The sequence below is a fragment of the Geotrypetes seraphini genome, chromosome 11 (assembly GCF_902459505.1).
Source record: "Geotrypetes seraphini chromosome 11, aGeoSer1.1, whole genome shotgun sequence".
Classification (NCBI taxonomy): Eukaryota; Metazoa; Chordata; class Amphibia; order Gymnophiona; family Dermophiidae; genus Geotrypetes; species Geotrypetes seraphini.
The window spans coordinates 100,704,523-100,724,067 of record NC_047094.1 but is presented as its reverse complement, the minus strand read 5'-3'; the positions used below and the strand labels follow the sequence as shown (position 1 = coordinate 100,724,067).

The 19,545-nt window shown below is 44.9% G+C and overlaps 1 protein-coding gene across 2 annotated transcripts; it reads right to left on the bottom strand.

Annotated features, from left to right (window-relative positions):
• Window positions 1-4,601: 4,601 nt before the first annotated feature.
• ANKRD60 (ankyrin repeat domain 60) lies at window positions 4,602-14,527 on the bottom strand. 2 transcript variants are annotated; one of them, XM_033962808.1, is made up of 4 exons: window positions 14,356-14,527; window positions 11,328-11,458; window positions 8,533-8,698; window positions 4,602-5,160 (listed from the first exon to the last, which is right to left on the bottom strand). In XM_033962808.1, exons 1-4 carry the CDS (start codon window positions 14,498-14,500, stop codon window positions 4,712-4,714), a joined length of 891 nt encoding a protein of 296 aa, XP_033818699.1. In that variant the 5' UTR covers window positions 14,501-14,527; the 3' UTR covers window positions 4,602-4,711. The 2 variants fall into 2 exon arrangements, with proteins under 2 accessions (XP_033818699.1, XP_033818698.1); XM_033962807.1 differs by lacking the exon at window positions 14,356-14,527 and adding an exon at window positions 13,557-14,341.
• Between the last annotated feature and the right edge of the window lie 5,018 nt (window positions 14,528-19,545).

Genomic DNA, 19,545 nt, shown 5'->3' with positions numbered 1-19,545 from the left:
TGCAACTGAAGCCTTGACCATAAAACAGCAAACTCTAAAGCTAAGCATAGAACAGAAAACTCTGTGTCATCTTACTGAGTCTGAGAAATGAAAAGGCAGCCGTCTCTCATATGCTAAGGGTTTTAAGTCGTACTGGTTCTAGAGAACACTGGAATCTTTGCAAGCTATGATATTTTTCATTGGCCCAACAACAAAAATGTCATAGTACACAAGTTTTTAAGCAGCATATACTACACCTAATGATCAATGCTGCTTTTGGACATTAAAAAAAAACTGAATTTAGAAAAACTCAGTCTTTTATCAATAATAGTATTTTTTTAAAAAAATTTTACCTCTTTAATAAATCAAAAATTTAGGGCAACTATAAATTAATATAAGCATGCAGTTGTCTCTTAAAATAATGTGATACAAGATAATACAAAATAAATATTATTGTAACACGCCCTGGGAGCTGGTGAAGATTCTTAAAACTTTTCGTGGTATAGAGGGAAGATTTGCCTTCCTACCGGACATGCCCAAGTGACGCGGCCGAAGCGCCGCTGCTGACTCGCACTGCTCCGGAGGTGTCCCGCTGGGCACAATTGAGGATATCCTACGGTGTATGCAAAATGCTCCAGTTGCGTCGATGAGTAGTCCGCAGGAGGTGCCGCGATTGGGTGAGATCGCTGTAGCCCTTCAAGGACCCGATACAACTCTAAGCCCCGACGTTCGAGCTCCACCCCCGCAGCCCCAGACAACGAGCTCTCCAAGGGGTGAGGAAACCCTGGAGATAGGGCAGTTTCCTTCCCCTGGGGCAAGTTTACCAGCTTTGGAGGGCTCAGTAGGAGGAGTGCTCCATTTGGAAAGCCCAGCCAAGGAACCGGAGGCAATATCATCTGCTAATGAGGGGAACTTCCAGCCGGAGGAGAGGAAAGAGATTTCTACATTTGGTGAGAACTTTTTCACTTGTCAGCAATGCATTGCTCCTATTAAACCCTCTGAAGTTACACTAGAAACACTTTGGGATTTAGTGGCTAATTTTGGAAAAGCCATTAATCCCCATTTTCAATACATAGAAGGGAAACTGATTGAACATACAAAAGAATTGAAAGAAGTTAAAAAGGAATTGAGTGACTCTTAATCCAGTATTCAGAAAGTTGAACAGGATTTAATCTCCTCCAAAATGATTCAAGAGACAATAATTAAAGATAACGTTAATCTTAGGAGGAAAATTGAAATGTTGGAGAACACTACACGAAGTAATAATTTAAGATTGATTAATTTTCCCAAAGTCACTTTGGTGACACCAAGGGAAATGATCAAAAGATATTTTCAGGAAATTCTGGGAATTTCAGATAAACTTTTACCTCCACTGTCTCAGGTATCCATCTGCCTGCTAGTGGTCAAAGTCAACATCAGAGGTCTGGACCTCAAGAGGCAATGGACGTCTCAGTCAGATAAAGAAATTGCGACCCCAGCAACTTTAATAATATCTGTTGCTCTTCAACCAGATAAGGCATGGATTCTGAGTTTATTCTTTAAGAACAAACAGAAAGAATTTCTTGGACATAAAATACAGATGTTTCCCGATATATCACATGAAACACAGAAGCGTATGCGAGAATTTCTTTTAATCAAGCCAGGAGTGTTAGCTTTAGGGGCTACTTTTTACTTGCGACACCCTTGTAAGTGTATTGTTCATCACCAAATGAATAAGTATGTTTTCTTTGAACTTTGTCAATTAACTACTTTCTTGTCTATATCCCGGTTGGATAAAGGAAACTCTTAAGCTCATTAGAAAGTTATGCATTTTCACCCTGATTCTGAAAAGTGCCGTCCCGATTTTAGGCAGCTGTAGGCGTCCTACAGCTGTCTAATCAACCAATCGGGAGGCACGTTTTTTTAAAAAAATGCTCCCCAGGCAGGCTGCCTATATTGAAGGCGCCTCCGGGAGCCTAGGGAGGCCCGCAAGACGCCTAAGGTGAACCTAGGCGGCCTTACGCGTCTCCCTAGTAGAGGAAGACACACTTAAAATGTAGGCCAGCAAAATGTTGGTCTACATTGTAAATAGGTGCGGCCGCTATACTTATCACAGCATGAGATCTCCCTGCCGCAATAAGTATAGCGGCCGTGGCCGCCTGTCCGATTACCGGCAGGAGGGTGCTGAACCGCTCCTGCCGGAACACACCCCCCAAACTTGTAATCGCTGGCAGGAGGATGCCCAACTCCACCTGCCGGAACCCTGGAACCCCCCCCCCCCAAATCTCGTAATCGCCGGCATGAGGGTGCCCAACTCATCCTGCCGGAAAGCCGGACCCCCTCCGGACCCCACATGCTAACGACCTCCCCCCCCAACTAACCTTTAAATGTTGTTCAGCTGGATGGGTCTTGTTGCTATCCAGCCGACAGGCTCACCTCGTTGAAATGAGATGGGCCCGCCCCTTCCCGGCCCATGCCCGCTAAGTCTAAGGCCTGATTGGCCCAGGCTCTAGAAGCCTGGACCAATTAGGCCTTAGGCATAGCGGGTCCGCCCATCCCCACTAATTCTAAGGCCTGATTGGCCCAGGCTTCTAGAGCCTGGGCCTATCAGGCCTTAGACTTAGCGGGGATTGGCCGGGAAAGGGCGGGCCCGTCTCATTTCGACGAGGCGGGCCTGTCGGCTGGACGGCAGCAAGACCCGTCCAGCCGACCAACATTTAAAGGTTAGTTGGGGGAGGGAGGTTAGTTGGGGGGGGAGTTCGTTAGCATGGGGGGTCCGGAGGGGGTCCAGCTTTCCGGCAGGAGGAGTTGGGCACCCTCCTGCCGGCGATTACGAGTTTGGGGGGTGTTCCGGCAGGAGCGGTTCAGCACTCTCCTGCCGGCGATCGGACAGGCGGCCGCTATACTTAGCCCTTGCCGCGATAAGTGTAGCGGCCGCATCTACTCATTAACCTGATTCTCTAACAGGTGTCTGTAACATGGACGCCGGTTACAGAATCGGGGTTAGTGTAGGCCCAATTCTGTATAGGACACCTCTCCCGGGCGTCCTATACAGAATCAGGGCCTTTGTGCTCAGTTTAAGGCAGTGATTCTTTAAGTTTAAGTTTACTTCTATTTTACTCGCTAATTGTGTAAGTTTTGGATCTAATTTGAGGACTTGAGTAAAGTTAAGCTATTCTGAAGTTATCTGCTTAATTTCAGGGATGACATCCCTGGCTATTTATTAACCTGGTATTCTAACTCTATCCCCTCTCTTATCTTTAAGCAAATCTGCTAAGACTTGTGTACAGGGTGCCAACGTCTAATACTATGTTTATTCTCACACATTCCACAAAACTTTTTGAGTGCATTTGTTTTTCTTTAAATTCCTTCAGATTTCATGACAAGCATATAGTGCTGATTATAATACCATATAGTATTATTTTATAACTTTCACTAAAGAAGACTGGGACTCTAGCCTGAACTTTGGCAAGTCTGGTTCACTGTCATATTCTTCAGGAAAGCTGGGCTTCTAATCTGATCTTTGGACAACAATCCTATGGCTCTGCAGTTTTATTTCATCGTGTTTTAACATGCACTAATACTTTTAGCATGTACTGAATGCAATAGCATATGCTTGTTATCGATAAGTCATGTTTTCAGGATATCCCAAATAAATATGCATTAAGAGAGCTCTGCATGCCTACTACATCCAAATCTCTCTCATGCATATTCATTAAGGGTACCTTGTAAATCTGACCCATTGGTGGTCCTCAAGGACTGGGAGGGAAGACCGAGATGCTAGTCCACCATGTTAGTATATGTTGTTTAGAATACCACACACTAAAATGAAACAAAACTTGAAAAAATAATCTATTTGCACACTCCTACATTATCCTAGTTTTTAAGAAGATTGGACCATGCTATCCCTTAGATAGACCTTGTTTTAAGAAGCTTGGATTAACACATCCGAACACTGGGATCTTCATGAACTGTCTACAACCAAGGCAACCACTTCACTATGTAATATAAATTCATCTCATTCTAAAGTCTGTCTATCATGACTTATTTTACATAACAGGTTTATGAACTGTGCATCCTATACTAAGAACATTTGCTGTCAGCCAGCTCACAGGGCTGTCCAGACTTAGGGCTAGATTCACTAAGGGCTTGGATTGGATCTGATCCGTGTCCGGGGGGCTGATTCATGAATCGCCTTCATGCAAATGAGGGTGATCGGAATCACACTCCCAACAGCCTGCCCGGATCGCTCTATAGCGATCCCAACACATGCGCCCTCCAAGCCCGGCAGCGCTAAATTTTATTTTTTTTAAACTGGTTTTAACTTTTTCACGAGCCCATGGTTTTAACCCGCTTTAAGCTCGCGGGTTAAAACCAAGGGTTTGCACTGCGGGGAAGGACAGGAGAGTCGGGGCGGCAGGAGAGATTTGGGGCAAGAGCAGAAGATCAAGGCAGGCAGGAGATCGGGGCAGGCAGGAGATTGGGGCTGAGAGCAGAGAAGCAGGGCAGTCAGAAAGGACCTCGGCGACTGGTCCTCAGCAGTCGCTTATTTTTGGATTGGCCAGCCCAGTCGGTGTTGCTTTTTTTATTTTAGTGAATCGCTTCCTGCCTACATTTGAATGCCGTTTCCCCCTAATTTGCATGCACGGATCAGAGGATGATCGGGACAGAGGTTAGTGAATCGGGTTGGAGGGAAATTGGGTTGTAAAGGGGTGGCTAAGTGGTCGGAAGTTGATTGGTGGGCTTAGTGAATCTAGCCCCTAGGGCTAACACTAGGCTGTTTCTTCATGTCTCCTAAACTTCTAGACATATAGTTTGGATTTCTTGGTGCATCAAAGCGAGAACTCTGGAATTCTCCAGGTTTGAGCAAATTAGCCATGTAGCGTTTACAGTAAGTCCCAGATCTCCAGGTTTTCAACTTGGAGTCAAACTTCTGATGTGCAAATAGTTCAGATTCATCCAGGTGAGATTTGACAGTGACACCAGCTGCCCGCTGCTTCCACTGAAAAAGGAATAACCTGCGTTCAATCAGCTTGTGACCCCAGAGGCGTGCCAGGTCCAGCGCTGTACAGCCCTTCTTATCTGTGTCCTGGATCTGTGCCCCATGAGTGAGGAGTTCATCAGTACAGTCTGACCTCCCCATGGCTGCAGCCACATGCAGAGCACTTCTTCCTAGGGGGGTTTTTGCTAGGACATTTGCCCCTGCCATTAAAACAGCACACAATCAGTTTCAGGGAACAGCAGAATTAGGGCTAACCTAGGGGGGTGAGATCAATGGAACTGTGTGCACCTGTGACAATGTGGAAGCCCCACCCACTTTATCACAAGGGAACTCCAGCAGGCTAGAAGCTAGTGTGACCTGTCCTGCATGAGAAGAGTTTCACCATCAAGCCAGGAGGGACAATGGCTCTCTTCCTGGCTCTTAATGTTTTGGAGGAGCTCGCTTTGGCTAGATCACTATGGAACCCAACACCCCTTTATATATAAGGGGATATAAGAGGAATGGAGAACAGTAAGAGGGGTCTGCTGCTGCCGCTCTGAACAGCTGTCAATCAATCACTAGGCGTCCATTATAGAATCCTGCCTAGCAGCACCTAGACAAATTTGGCATCGTTAGGTGTCCTAGAGGTAGACGCTGGTACATTAGGCCAGGTTTTACTTGACCTAATGTTCCAGTGCCTAACTCAGATGCCTAAGTCAACCACGCCTATTCCGTACTCCTAACCACACCTACTTTTCAGCTAGGCATCAGAGGGCACTTTGACTTAGTGCTGCTGAGTTCCATACGGAACGCTTAGTTATTTTTTAATTTATCAATTAACTTCAATGGCACGGTCAATTACTACGCCATTTAAGCTAATTAAAACAGTTTGGGTTGTGTGTGGAGTTTAGCTAGGCGTCTGCGATTAGAATACCTATTGGCACCTACTATAGACGTCCTTTATAGAATCTTGCCCCAATTAAACAAGCACATGAATAGCGGGCAGCAGCACTGCACCAGAACAGAGAAAATGAGGCCTGTTCAAAAAGTTGCAGGACAGTTTGAATTGCACACTATCGGGAAGCTTTTTTGAGATGTACTAGGCCAGGGGAAAGCAATTCCGGTCCTCGAGAGTTAGAGCCAGGTCAGGTTTTCAGGATATCCACAATGAATATGTATGAGATGGATTTGCATGAACTGCCTCCTTGAGATGCAAATCTATCTCGTGCATATTTATTGTGGATATCCTGAAAACCTGACCCGTCTCCGGCTCTCGAGGACCGGAATTGCCTATCAAGTGAGAGTTCTTGTGCACGCTAATTGGTGATTAACTGTTAGAGAATTGGCAGAGAAATGCAACATCTCCATTGGTTTATGCCACAACATTCTAACAGAGAAGTTAAGGATATCTCGCGTTGCAGCAAACTTTGTTCCATGGTTGATGACAGACGACTAGAAGAACAACTGTGAATTTTGCACAAAAAACATGACAGTTCTTCCCCAGCCATCTTACTCTCCTGACTTGGCCCCTGTTGACTTCTTCTTGTTTCCTAAACTTAAATGCACGCCGAAAGGAAAGCAATTCAACACCATTGAAGACATAAAGCAAAATTCAACGCAGCAACTTTTGGCAATCCCTAAAGATGCATTTAAGGACTGTTTCCAGAAGTGGAATCGACGCTGGGAAAAGTGTATACAGAGGTACTTTGGAATAAGTTTGGAACTTTTTGAACAGACCTCGTATGTGTGACTGAAGAGCGAAAGTGCATGTCTGTGTGTGTAGGTATCTGTGTGTGGGTATATGTTTCTGAACAGCATAGATAGAAATCATGATGATTAGGAAAAGGCCTCATTAGGAGCTAACAGACATGCATTCAAGTTCTACCACTCTTTGACAACCTAATTGGAGATGAAAACAATCAATGAGGATATAATGGAACAGCTGATCAAAGGCAAGTGTCTGCTCAGCTCAATCCTAATTTTATAAATCTGGTGGGAATTTAGTCATTGTACTGAGAAATAAATGGGAAAAAATACAGTCAGACTTTAGTGTGCAAATGGACCCATCTGTAGCAGGCACAGACCAGTAAGGAAATTAAGTGGCTTTATTAACGCAATTCCAGTCATTCTGAGATTGAGTACACACAACCACTTTCACCCCCAACATTTAGTACAACACATGTTTATGCTTTGTTGATTATTATGTCCTCCTTCTGTATGTATGTGTGGTAGTGGTGGTGGAGGCAGGGGGGGAGTTTGGCCAGATAGTTTCATGCTGCTCCTTTGCGTTTCAGGTTCATCTCAGATACAAGGTTGAAATCTGGCATTATGAACCTTCATTTGCAACTATTTGGAGATATTTCCCTGTTTTCTATCCTCTCCCAGCTTACTGGTCAGGGTACTATGGTGTAAGTCCATGGCAGGGGGGCCAAGCTTGAGGGCTCCCTCCACAACTTTGTGATCAGGAGTATATATCTGACCACCAATTAGAGGAACCAAAACTGCCCTAAGAGCAGAACTCAAGTGCTCTGTCTTGCACTGCACCACTGAGCCAGCAGGGCAGCGTTTTAACACTTAGGGCTAGATTCACTAAGCAAACTGATCGTGTACTGATCCGTTTGCGACCCGATTTTACTCCGGCCCGATTCACTTACCTCTGTGCCAATCTAATTCCGAACTGTGCATGCAAATGAAGGGAACAGCTTGCAAAGTAGGCAGGGACGCGATTCACTAAAGAAATCTTGGAAACCGACTGGGCTAGCCAATCGACACAAGAAGCAACTGCTGGGGTCCAGTCGCAAAACGTCCTTTCCGACTGTCCTCGGCCTGAAATCCCAGCCCTGCAGCCCATCTATGCCACTCTGCCCCTTCCAGCCGAGCCCGGTTCTTGCTGCCCCGACTTTCCTGCTGTCTGTCGCCCTTCCCCGCAGTGTGAGCCTGTGGTTTTAAAGCGGGGCTGCACTGCGGGGAAGGGCGGCAGAGAGCAGGAGTCAATAATCGCCTGCTTTTAAAAGTCCCCTACTTCCTGCCGCCACGAGCCTGCCTGGCAACATCCTTCTGAAAACATGTTAGCTGTGGCTTGGACTCGCTGGGGCAGTGAATTTGTGTCGGCGAAGGGGAAGAGGCTGCTACTGCCGGGGATCGCCCTTCTTTGGGAGAACAGGAGAGTCGAGGCCAGTAAAAAAACAAAACAAAACCCAACAACCCAGCAAAAATGTACACCAAACGCATGCGCAGACCATCTACAGGGAAAGCAGATGGTCTGCACATGCGTCAGGATCGCACACTAGCGATCCGTGCCGTCGGAGGGGGGAGTTCCTCCGATCGCCCTCATTTTAATTTTTTTTTTGTTTCATGAATTGGTCGGGCCTGCACGCATCGGCCAAGGAGAGTCAGGTTAGTGAATCTAGCCCTTAAAAAGTTTCACGACTCCTTTGCATCGGGAGTTTAGTAGTCTGCCAGCTTTCACACCCATTTGTGAATGCAAATGAAAGATGGATTTGGAGGGAGGGTGCCCTTGAAACAAGCCCTGATCTGGGGCCAGTTCCGGAGTCAGGGAAGACAACTCAGTGTTCAGAAAAGGTTGCGCTTACCATTTTGCAGAAGAAATTTTACAACTTCAAGATTTCCTCTGTGAGCAGAAATATAGAGGGCAGCAAACGCTCTATGTGCTATCCAGGCCAACTTCTGCTCTAAGCTCAAACGTTCTGAATGGGGAGTGCAATATGTGGAGTCCTTAGTAACACCCAAGCACTTCAACTGGGGGTGGGGAAGGGTTAAGAGAGAGAAAAAAAAAAAATCTATAAATACACATTTTTGTCAGTGTATGATTTTTAGCCTACAAAGGTAAAGTTACTTATGAAGAGTATGTAACAGACACACCCGGTCGGTTGTTTTCAGGATATCCATAATGAATATGCATGAGGCAGATCTGCATGTACATCTTTCATGCGTATTCATTACAGATATCTTGAAAAACCCAATTGGTTGAACATGTCCCGAGGACTGGGTTGAGAGCCACAGGTATAGAGCCAACCCATCCTACCAATGGTTTGCAAACAAGACACAGCATCAAACACAAACAACCCTGTTCCTGTAAACCTAATATGACCCATTCAAGTTTGTTCTGCAGCCAACCTACCATGTGCCCTTTTGTTCCCAGATGCTGACCATTTACTGTAAAATTAAGTTTCCCTTTGTAACTCTATCATCAAAAGCATATCAGATTAAACAAGTTATATCTTATTTTTTTATTAGGTACTTATATACTGCCTATCAAGGTTATCTAAGCAATTGTGCATGTTGAGACATGTCACAACATGCTTGCTACTTTCTTTCATACTCAAATAGATAAATTATTGAATGCCCCTCATAAATAGAATTTAAAGAGATACTTGAGCTCCACTGATATTCAAGTTGGGGTTTTTTATGTGTTTTACTGTTCAGTGGTACTGTTCATTCATTTATACATTGCAGTTTTATTATTCACTGTTATAACATTATATGAGCAGATCAGAACCTTGGTTTCGGGCAGTTCCCCATGTCCGTCCTTCTATTTTTTTTCCCTAGAGCTCTTGCATGCTTTGGAATGAACTGAGGGGGGCAGCAGATTTCCTGGGAGAGGGAGGAGGTTTCGGGGGCTGTGGTTGACGTCTTTCTGCAGTGTGCTCTTGAGAAACGGCGGAGTGCCCTAGGGTTCAGCATATTATTCTTGGAAGGAGGGTTCTTGGGTGGGCAGACCTGTTGGGCCGTTTGCCCTTTTCTGCCGTCATACTCTATGTTTCTATGTTTACAACCAGGTACTTGAGCATTTTCCCTGTCTGTCTCGGTGGCCTCATAATCTATCTGACATACCTGGGGCAATGGAGGATTGAGTGACTTGGCTAGGGTCACAAGAAGCAGCACGGGGTTTGAACCCACAACCTCAGGATGCTGAGGCTGTAGCACTTACCACTAGGCCACTCCTTTCTCCTCCTTTTACTCACCACAGGAGTCCAAAAACATGAGATGCCACAAGAGGTCCACATGGCATTTGAACACTAGTTCACAAAACTTTCCAAGTGTACAAGAATGTTACTATATTTTGTTAATTGATCATTCTCTCTCTGGCTCCCCCTCCCCCAAAAGAGAAAAATACATATTATTTTATATACATACATGCATACACGTTGACCAAACCCCCCCCCAAAAAAAAAAATTTAAAAAAAACACCGAAATGTTTTTTGTCATATCTTCCACAGAACTCAGCCAATTCTTATGAAATTAAGGGCTCCTTTTACGAAGGTGCGCTGGCGGTTTTAGCGCGCGCTACACGCTAACGCCTCCATAGAGCTGGTGTTAGTATTTTCCGTGTAGCGCAGGGTTAGCGTGCGCTAAAAAACGCTAGCGCACCTTCGTAAAAGAAGCCCTAAGTGTGTCGGCGAGAGGGAGAATAGAAGTCCTTGAGCATGCGCAGATGCATGCTCAAGGCAGGCAGAAGCCAGAGGTGTCAGGTCAAAAGCGCGCCGGGACAAAGGCGCGCTTTGTCTATGGAACCGAAGCCGGAAGATCTTCTAGGCACACGAGCTGTGCCTGCGTGCCGGTGCCGGGGAGGTGAAGGTGGAGACGGGGAGGTGGGTAAATTTAAGTTGTACTGGCGGGGGGGCCGGTTCGCGCAGTGTGGGGGGTGCCGGTTGGAGCGAGGGGGGCCTTTGCGAGCGGGGGGGAGCAATGCCGGTTATCGGTGGGGGGGGGGGAAACATATCAAAGCGAGTTTTCATTATTTCCTATGGGGGAAACTCACTTTGATAAACGAGCATTTTGGATTACGAGCATGCTCCTGGAACGGATTATGCTCGTAATCCAAGGTACCACTGTACCTGGTGTAACTATCATTGTCTTTAAGTTAGGTTTTAGCAGCCAGGAATATGTTCCAGTCCCAGTCTGTGAGGTGTTTTAGTATGATGGCTTTGCTATTTACTGGTCTGGCTTTTATGAGAGTGTTAGATATGTTTTTTTGCTGTGGGGGTGTATGAGGGAAAGGAGATTCCTCTCTGGTTGTGGGGGGCCATGTTGGGAGGGCTTTTTGGGGGTCAGTATATCTGCCCTGGTTGGTAACTGTGAAAGGAAAGTACACGATGGGCAGGATTATTATAAGTTTACAAGGGAGACATCTTTTTCAGTTGCAGATCCTTTGGCTTGGAATAAGAACCTTTCGAAAACGGCTGAAGTCGCATTTATTAATGCAAGACTTTGGTGTATAAATGCAGAGTTTATTTTATTTTGGAGACAGCTGCTTTAATGGCATGTCTATCTACTGGGCATATTTTGTTTTATGAATATGAATGGTTTTATTGGAGACCTCTTAGATTATAAAGCAGATAAAAAATAAGGTTAATATCTATGTAACCTTGAGAATGTCTCCTTCTGCAGCTGCTTTCACAAGATCTCTCCAGCCATCCTGATACCAGATATGCAGAGTAATTGTCCCTCCAGGAACCACATAATTGAACTTCAGCGTAGAGACATCAGGCAGATCTCCTGCAAAACAGAATGTCAAAACTTTGACCAAAATGACACCAAGCTCCCCTTGTGACCACTGCACTTCTCCCCTGTAGCTAAGTTCACCCTCTCTAAATCATAGGTTGACCCCAGGGATTTGTCCAAACTGCAAAATGTGTCCGATGAAAGATCATAAAGGACTAGATTCTGTAAATGGCACCCAAATATGGGCACCGAAAAAAAAGTGTACGCCGAGTGATATGGCACTCCTAGTTGGGCAATATTTATAGACTAGCTTACAGCGCAGTGCTGGGATCCGCATCCAACATTTAGGCACAAGAAATGGCATAGTAAAGAGGGCAAGGAGGCAGACCACATCTCCTCGCCCTGGTATCACTGCACCCCCGTACCTCTTTACAACTTTGCCAGCAGTAAGCAGTGGAAGAGCCACTGTTTATTCCTAGAATAAGAATCAAATCTGTTTTACTACTTTGGATCTAGTTAGTTGTTTAGGACCTGGATTGGCTACTGTTGGAAACAGGATACTGGGCTTGATGGACCTTCAGTCCAGTATGGCAATTCTTATGTTCTTATGTGAGCCAAGTATAGGACAATCAAGCCATTATGACATCACTGATGAGTTTGGCTCTTAGGCATTGGTGGAATGAGGCATTATGACATCACAATCTGAGTTCTAGAATGTTGCTACTCTTTGGGTTTCTGCCTGGTACTTGGGAGCTGGATTGGCCACTGTTGAAAACAGGATACTGGGGCTTGATGGACCTTTGGTCTGTCCCAGTATGGCAATTCTTATGTTCGCTGCAGATGAAGACTGGAAAGAAGTACAAGGGGAGGGTGTGACATGGTAATTTCGGGGCAGTGGGAAAGAGCAGGGGTGGTGCAACGATGTTGGGGCAGCAGGGAGGTGCAGCAATGCCAGGGCAGCAGGGAAGAGCACATGGGGGCGCACAGGGCAGTGATGCTGGGCACCTCCGCCCTGGGCATCAACTTTCCTTGCTATGCCACTGAGCATAAGGATGTCTAGCAACTGAAATCTGGTGTAAATCCTCACATGTCAACTAGTCACTGATCCCCTATATTCTATAATACTGCACACATCTTGAGTGGACATCCCTGACCCTCCCATGGCCATGCCCATTTTCAATTACATGCTAAAAGATTTGCAAGCACACCTTGAAATAGCACACTAATAGCGTCACTAATTGGCTCATTACTCAAATTAAATTTCATCTGCCCAAATTTGTACATGCATTTTTCAGCCCCATATATAGAAACCGGGAAAAAATGCAAGATTTTAAACACATCCCGCACTACTTTGAATGGATTCTACTGATACACGACTGGGCTATTAGGTAGAGCTTGCCAAGCCTATATTCTCCACAATTTATAAACACACAAGTTTTAAAATAAAAACAGTAAAACATAGCTTAATCTTCTCAGGATTCATTGCATGTCATACAAAAATCAAGCAAGCATTTTTTTTCCCATACACACAAATTTAATATATTCCTTTAGTACATCTGGCCCAACTATAGGTCTAGGAATGCCATGATGTGGATGGAAAAAGAGTTCCCTCTTGCTCTATTGAGCCTAAGAGGCAATCTTGAATGATCAGCTTGCCTTTGGAGGGGGAGCTGGGCACTTTGAAGGTTGGGACATGCAATACCAGTGGAAAAACTCTCTGGGGCCCAATCAGGACAAGCCAGGGGTTCCCATATAGCCCTTTTTTTTTTTTTTTTGGGGGGGGGGTAGTTTGTGAATTACAAACATCTAAACCCAAAAGAAAGAACACCACAATATAACCCATGCCCTGAGCTGGGCTTCTTCCCCCCTCCCCCCCCCCATTCTATACTGAGACCCAGCTCCAAACTGTCAGCTATCCCCAAAAAGTGTTCAGATTTCCAAGCAAGTCATAAATGGACGGGAAGAAAATGGACACCGAGACAGCCCCAGAACTTTTCTTCCTGTGCAAAATAAAAGCGAATGAAAGAAATGTGGATTGAATGTTAAATAAGTAGAACTTTGCATTCAGTTACAAAAACTATCAGCAATCATCCTAACAGCTGATCTCAGTTCCGGGACACCACAGGAAGACCAACTATCTCTAGTTTCAGACCCTCATCCAGGTAGCAGAGGCGCTGGAAGTTGCTGGGAATCCCGGCCACAAGCTCCAAGGCATCCTTGAGTTGGGCGATGCTGGTGCTCTGGTGGCAGCCATGCACAGTAAAGATCTCGCCGGTGTCCTGGAGTCGCACCCGCAGGCAGAACTCCGGTCTCCGGAGCCCGCCCGGCCCAGTCGTAGTAGAACTCGGGCCACGTGAAGCCAGCGCAGATGCGGAGCGAGGCATGGCTACAACCCTCGGGGAGGATCAGAATCTTTGGATCGGTACCCTCCCGCCCCCTATGTTTGGGACGTGCTCCTAGGAGACAGAGGTATGGGAGGAGTTAGCTGGATCCAGCCCATCGCCCCTCGCGTTCTGCAAACCGAAACCGAAAGCAAGGGCTGGACGGCGCAGTTGCAGAAAGCCCAGCGCTCACTTTCGCTTCTGTCATCGCCTGCTCTGATTTGGCGTTTCCTAAATCAAGAACACTTGAAAACCTATCCAGGCTAATGAGGTTTTCGTTGCTCTAGCATACGGTATTTAAAGGTTCTGCCTCACTCGTACTGCTAAACCTCTGACTTTGCCTTGGAGGCGCAGAATACATTTCCCAGCAGAATCAGCAATGAATTCGTGCTTTAAATTACAAGGAATCACCCTGGCCTTTCGAATCCACATTAGCATTTATAAGAAGTGTACAGTACTCAGCTGGGCAGTTTACGTGAAAGTGATTTAAAATGACTAAAGTTTTACAGTGGTTGCAATGCAGCTTTTATGGGCTTTAAGAATCAGACCCATTTGTGATAAGTTACCAACCCTTCCCCAAGCAGTTTAAGGCCTGGCTGGTTGGAGAGGCTTTGGGGTTGGAGAAAGCAGTAGATAGAGGGGATGGAATGGTGTACCAAGGGGGGGAGGTCCGCCCTGGGTGCAGCTTTAGGGGGGATGCACAGCCAGCTATCATGCTCTCTCCCTCCTTACTGCCGCTCTTTGTGGCATTTTCACACACACACCCTCCCCCCCCCCCCCCCCCCGGTCCTGTCCGACAAACTTTCCTGCTCTGTGCCGGCGATGTCTAAACTGTCTTCTTAAGGCAGCCGGAGTGTTGTAGTTGCATATGGCTGCCGTAAAGGTCGTCTCTGACACAACCGGAAGTTGCATCAGAAACGACCTTTACGGCAGGCATATGCAATTACAACACACATCGCCGGCCACAGGGCAGGGAGGTTTGACTGAGCACCGCGTTGCTGATCTGAAGTTCTGTTGATGCAGGGTTAGAAGGAGGCCCATTGCCAATCTTAAGTGTCATCACGGGAGGGAGGGGGTTGCCCTGGCAGAAAGCCTCCCCCTGAAGCCACCAGCACAGACTGATGTGAGCAGGTTCCATCCAGGGGAGCATCTGAAGGGGATGTTGCTGCAGGGACCACCAAGAGAGGAACTCCTGTAGAAGGCATATGTGCGCTCTGGCTCAGGGAGGCTGCCATGGACCCCAGCACCTGCAAATAAAGCCAGGCTGTGGTGACCAGAAGATCCAGGAGATCTCTGATTTGCTTCTCAAGTTTCTGTCTTGAGTAATTCGGGAAGAAACAAACAGCCCTGCAGGGTGTTGAAGAGAAAGCCCAGAGCAGATCAAGAGACTTCTGCACGGATTGCTTGCAGAAATTGAAAACTATAAGGGGCTCTAACTCTCTAAAGTAGGAGGAGCACATGCTCAGAAGTGTTTGGATTTCTGCAACTCCCAGCTTGCGGGAAGGGATTGAGCACCTAGAGTATGGAATCTGGAAGGGCCGTAATATAACTAAGTTTAGTGGTTAAATCGGCTGCATAACAGTCAAGTCCTATCCTTATGCAGTGTTGCTTAGGCAGTTAAGTGCTGAATATCACATAAACCCCGATATTCAATGCCCGGCATTGAATAGTCAGAAATACTCCTGCTGGCTGAATATGGATCCATAGTGTTTAATATGTCTAAAAGTAATTAAATGAGTAAAAACATTTTGATATACAAATCATGAGATTTATTGAGATAAATACAAATTTTTTAAAAAAAGTTACACATATGTCTTATTCTGCTAATTTGTGGCACTTCCAGAGTGTTCCCACTTAACTGGGCTCTAAGTATTTTTCCAACACAATTGCCTTTAGGGCAAATATCTGTTAAGATCTCAACCCTATCACATACAGGGATGTAATACAACACAATTTCTACACAATATACCTAACACATTCACAAGTGCTTAAAAGTCCCCTATAATAGTGTAGCAATATTACATTACTAATGCCATTTTCATAGCTGTTGCCTTCCATCCCATTTTCTTTACTATTAACTTGTTTTCCTCAACATCAGGATACAGTTTTAGCTTCTGCATTACTTTAGCTTACTAGGGCAACATGCCTATTCAATTACATTGTCAGGAAATGTATCTCCTCCCCCCCCCTCTTTTACTTTGTCGTGGTAGAGGTTTCTACAGCAGGTTGGAGCGCTAAATGCTCCGATACTGCTCTGGCGCTCATAGAAATTCTATGAGCATCGGAGCATTTAGCACTCTGGGCCGCAGTAGAAACCTCTACTGTGGCTTAGTAAAAGTGTGGGTGGGGGGTGGTATTTACTGCCCATATGAGATGCAAAGTGTAGCTGTAGAGACTTGCTTAATATCAGTTTCTACTTTATCACCAGTGCTTAACTTGGTAACAAGTCTGTTTAGAAAAAAATGGCAGCATCTATATTTAAATAAAAAATTAGGGCATTATTCGATTTAGCAGTTTATAAAACATTACAATTTCAAAAAAGAACAGGCATGAACTGTTTATTATAGAAAAGTTATTTGCAGACATCCAAACCTCAAGTTTTTCATTTAGAAAAGAGCAATGGCCTGCCCACAGTCAAAGAGCAGATCTGCTCTACTCACTTACCATCCTTAAGAGCTACAAATAGGTTAGATTTTCAGGGTCTCTCTAATGAATATGCATGGGCTGGACTTACTAGATTTACACACAGCAAAGGTATATCATTAGAGAAGAATGAAAACTCAACCCTTAGCAGCCCTGGAGAACTGAAGTGAATGTCATTGAATCGGATGGTTCCTTAACACTCCACAATATTGAGAGTGTTGGGGAGAGGTGGGGGGGGGGGGAAGTGCAGAAATAAAAGCAGTACTTTACAAAAAAATCTGTACATATGAAAACAGGTTTAAAAAGACTTTGCCACAAAAAACATAACACACACATCTAGCCAGAGCAAGTTTTTAAACAAGGAAAACTGATTGTCATTAGTTTTGAATTTATAAAAAATATACTAATTACATAAAGCTCCTTTGCTATTAACTATTTGGTATATTTTTGCAGAGAAAGAGCATTTACAATCTTTTCTGTTAGAAACATGCTTCTTTAGTTGGAAACATTGTGCAAGCAATAGTAACTTTTCTAGGATAAAGTGTACTTGAACTGGCTTAGAAGGAGAAATTAAGTTCTTATCTGCTAGTTTTCTTTCTGTTAGCCTGTAAACTGGTATAGTTCTTACGAATGGGTTATATACCTCACTGCTACAAGCAGGTGGATACTGAGAACAAACTTGAATATTAGGATAGCTTCCCCTCTTGCAATCCGAAAGACTTCAACTGAAAACAATATAACACATTCCAAACAGGAGTGTAAATACAACAAACACTGGTAAACTACTGTTGAAACATGTGTAGAACTGAATCCTGGTATAAAAAACATCCCCACAGCTCACCAGCTAAGCCATAGCTGCTGTTCTTACTTCTCCCCGGCCCTAGAAAAACCCTAGAACCCACAGAAAACCCCACAATCTGCATGCAAGCAAAACACAAACCCGCAAACACCGCACAAAGACAGATAGGGTAGGGGATTATACCAGTCTACAGGCTAACAGAAAGAAAATTAGCAGGTAAGAACCTAATTTCTCCTTCTGTATCGCTTGATAGACAGGTATTGTCCTTACAAATGGGATATACCAAAGCAGTACCCTTTAAGGGTGGGACACCCGAAGGGCCAACACCAGAACACGTTCACCGAATACCGCGTCCCAACATGGGTGAATATCCACACGGTAGTGTCTGACAAAGGAATGCAGAGAAGACCAAACTGCAGCCTTGCAAATATCCACTGGAGACATTAGAGAAGACTCGATCCAAGAAGCTGCCTGACCCCTAGTGGAATGAGCCTTGAGAAATTCTGGAACAGGCTTCCTCTTCAGAAGATAAGCAGAAGCAATAGTCTCCTTGATCCAGCACGCAATAGTAGCCTTAGAAGTGTCATCCCCCTTACGATGACCAGTGAGAAGGACAAAGCGATGATCTGATTTCCTGATCTCCTAGGTTCTCTGCACATAAGAGCGAAGGACCCGACTGGCATCCAACTTGCGCAACTGTCTCTGCTCGGAAGAGCCCTCCCAGCTACCCAACACCGGGAGGACCACTGCCTGATTGACATGAAAAGGAGAAACTACCTTTGGAAGAAAGGAAGGAACAGATCTCAAGACAACCCGATCCCTAGAAAACTCCATGAAGGGAGCCCTACAAGAGAAAGCCTGCAGCTCAGAAACACGTCTCTAGCTGTAATAAAAGTGCCGGTTAGATGAGAAAAAACTCCCCCAATACAAATGGCAGTTTTAAAGGGAATTGAGCCCTTTAGACTGGCACACCTCAGGATTTTGTTTGTTTTTTCACTTAGAACAGACTCCATGGCTCTCAAAGCTGGAAGGCTGACCAACCAGAGGGCCAGGCTGCCAGCTGAGGCACCTCTACAAAAATGTGGGGAGGTGGAGGAAGGTGGGGGGAAGGACCCAGCATGAGACCTGCCAAGTTTAACACCCCCGAGGTCGGACCTGTCCAAGCTCTATCCGGCACAAAAAGGGAACCCAGGAGTCCAAAACAAAATTACAACAGTACTAAGAGGGGAGCCGAATTAGTCTTCCTACCTGCTTTAATGGAGACTGAGGAAGACTGGATTGCAAGAGGAGAAGCTATCCTGATTTACAAGTTTGTTCTCAGTCTCCACCTGCAGGTAGCAGTGAGGTATATAACCCTTTCATAAGGACTATACCAGTTTACCAGGTGATACAGAATGTTGTTTCATAGAAGCCTATATGCTCGTTATGAACATTTTATGTAGGAAATGCATGCACCTAGGATGAACCAATGCTTTAAATGAGTTCCCTTCAAGTGTCGCTCATCTCTGCCTAAAATCACCTTAGAATTGTATAAGAAAGGCAATCTGTTAAAAAGCGTAAATACTACAATGACTGATTTTGTGGATTTGCTAATAAAATTCATTGCACTTTCTGAAATACCAAATCTTCAATACATCATAAAATATTACATAACATTTTTTATACATAAAATACATGAACAAAATTTGGAATGAGAAAACCCACTTACTACTGAAGGAACAGTGCTAGACACTAGTCTTTCACATCACCTTTCTTTTTTTGTGAGCTACTGTTTCCACACAATGGAAAGGTACAAAACCCTACTCCATAATCAGACCAAGAACGCCAGATATGCTTATGAAAGAAAGCAACAAGAAGCCCAAAGGGTAATGAATTGTGTATACTTTGCACAATTGTTCTATTGCACACTGGGTTTAATAATACTTACTCTAAACTCAACCTTTTCCCCGGTCCATTTTCACACCAGAAACCAAAGCTAATGGATGTGGCTGCATCTGAGTCCTCCTGGCACTTCTTGACACCACAGTATCAGTTGGAAGGTCTTCACACACAGAGCTGGATGCTCCTACCCTGTTTCCAAACCATATGATCAACAATGCACCCAATCTGTGGCAAAATATTACAACAAGCTCCAACCCAATTCTGCCTGCCTGCCTGAAACATCAGAGCCAGTTTAAGGCACAGGGCAAACTATTTTATTCATTTAGTACAAGAACTTGATATATTGCCATTAGTACTAAAAGGTATAGTATAGCCATTTACAATTAAAACAGGTAAAGGCAGGCAAAAAATAGTTAAAAGTGCAGAAATCAGATCAG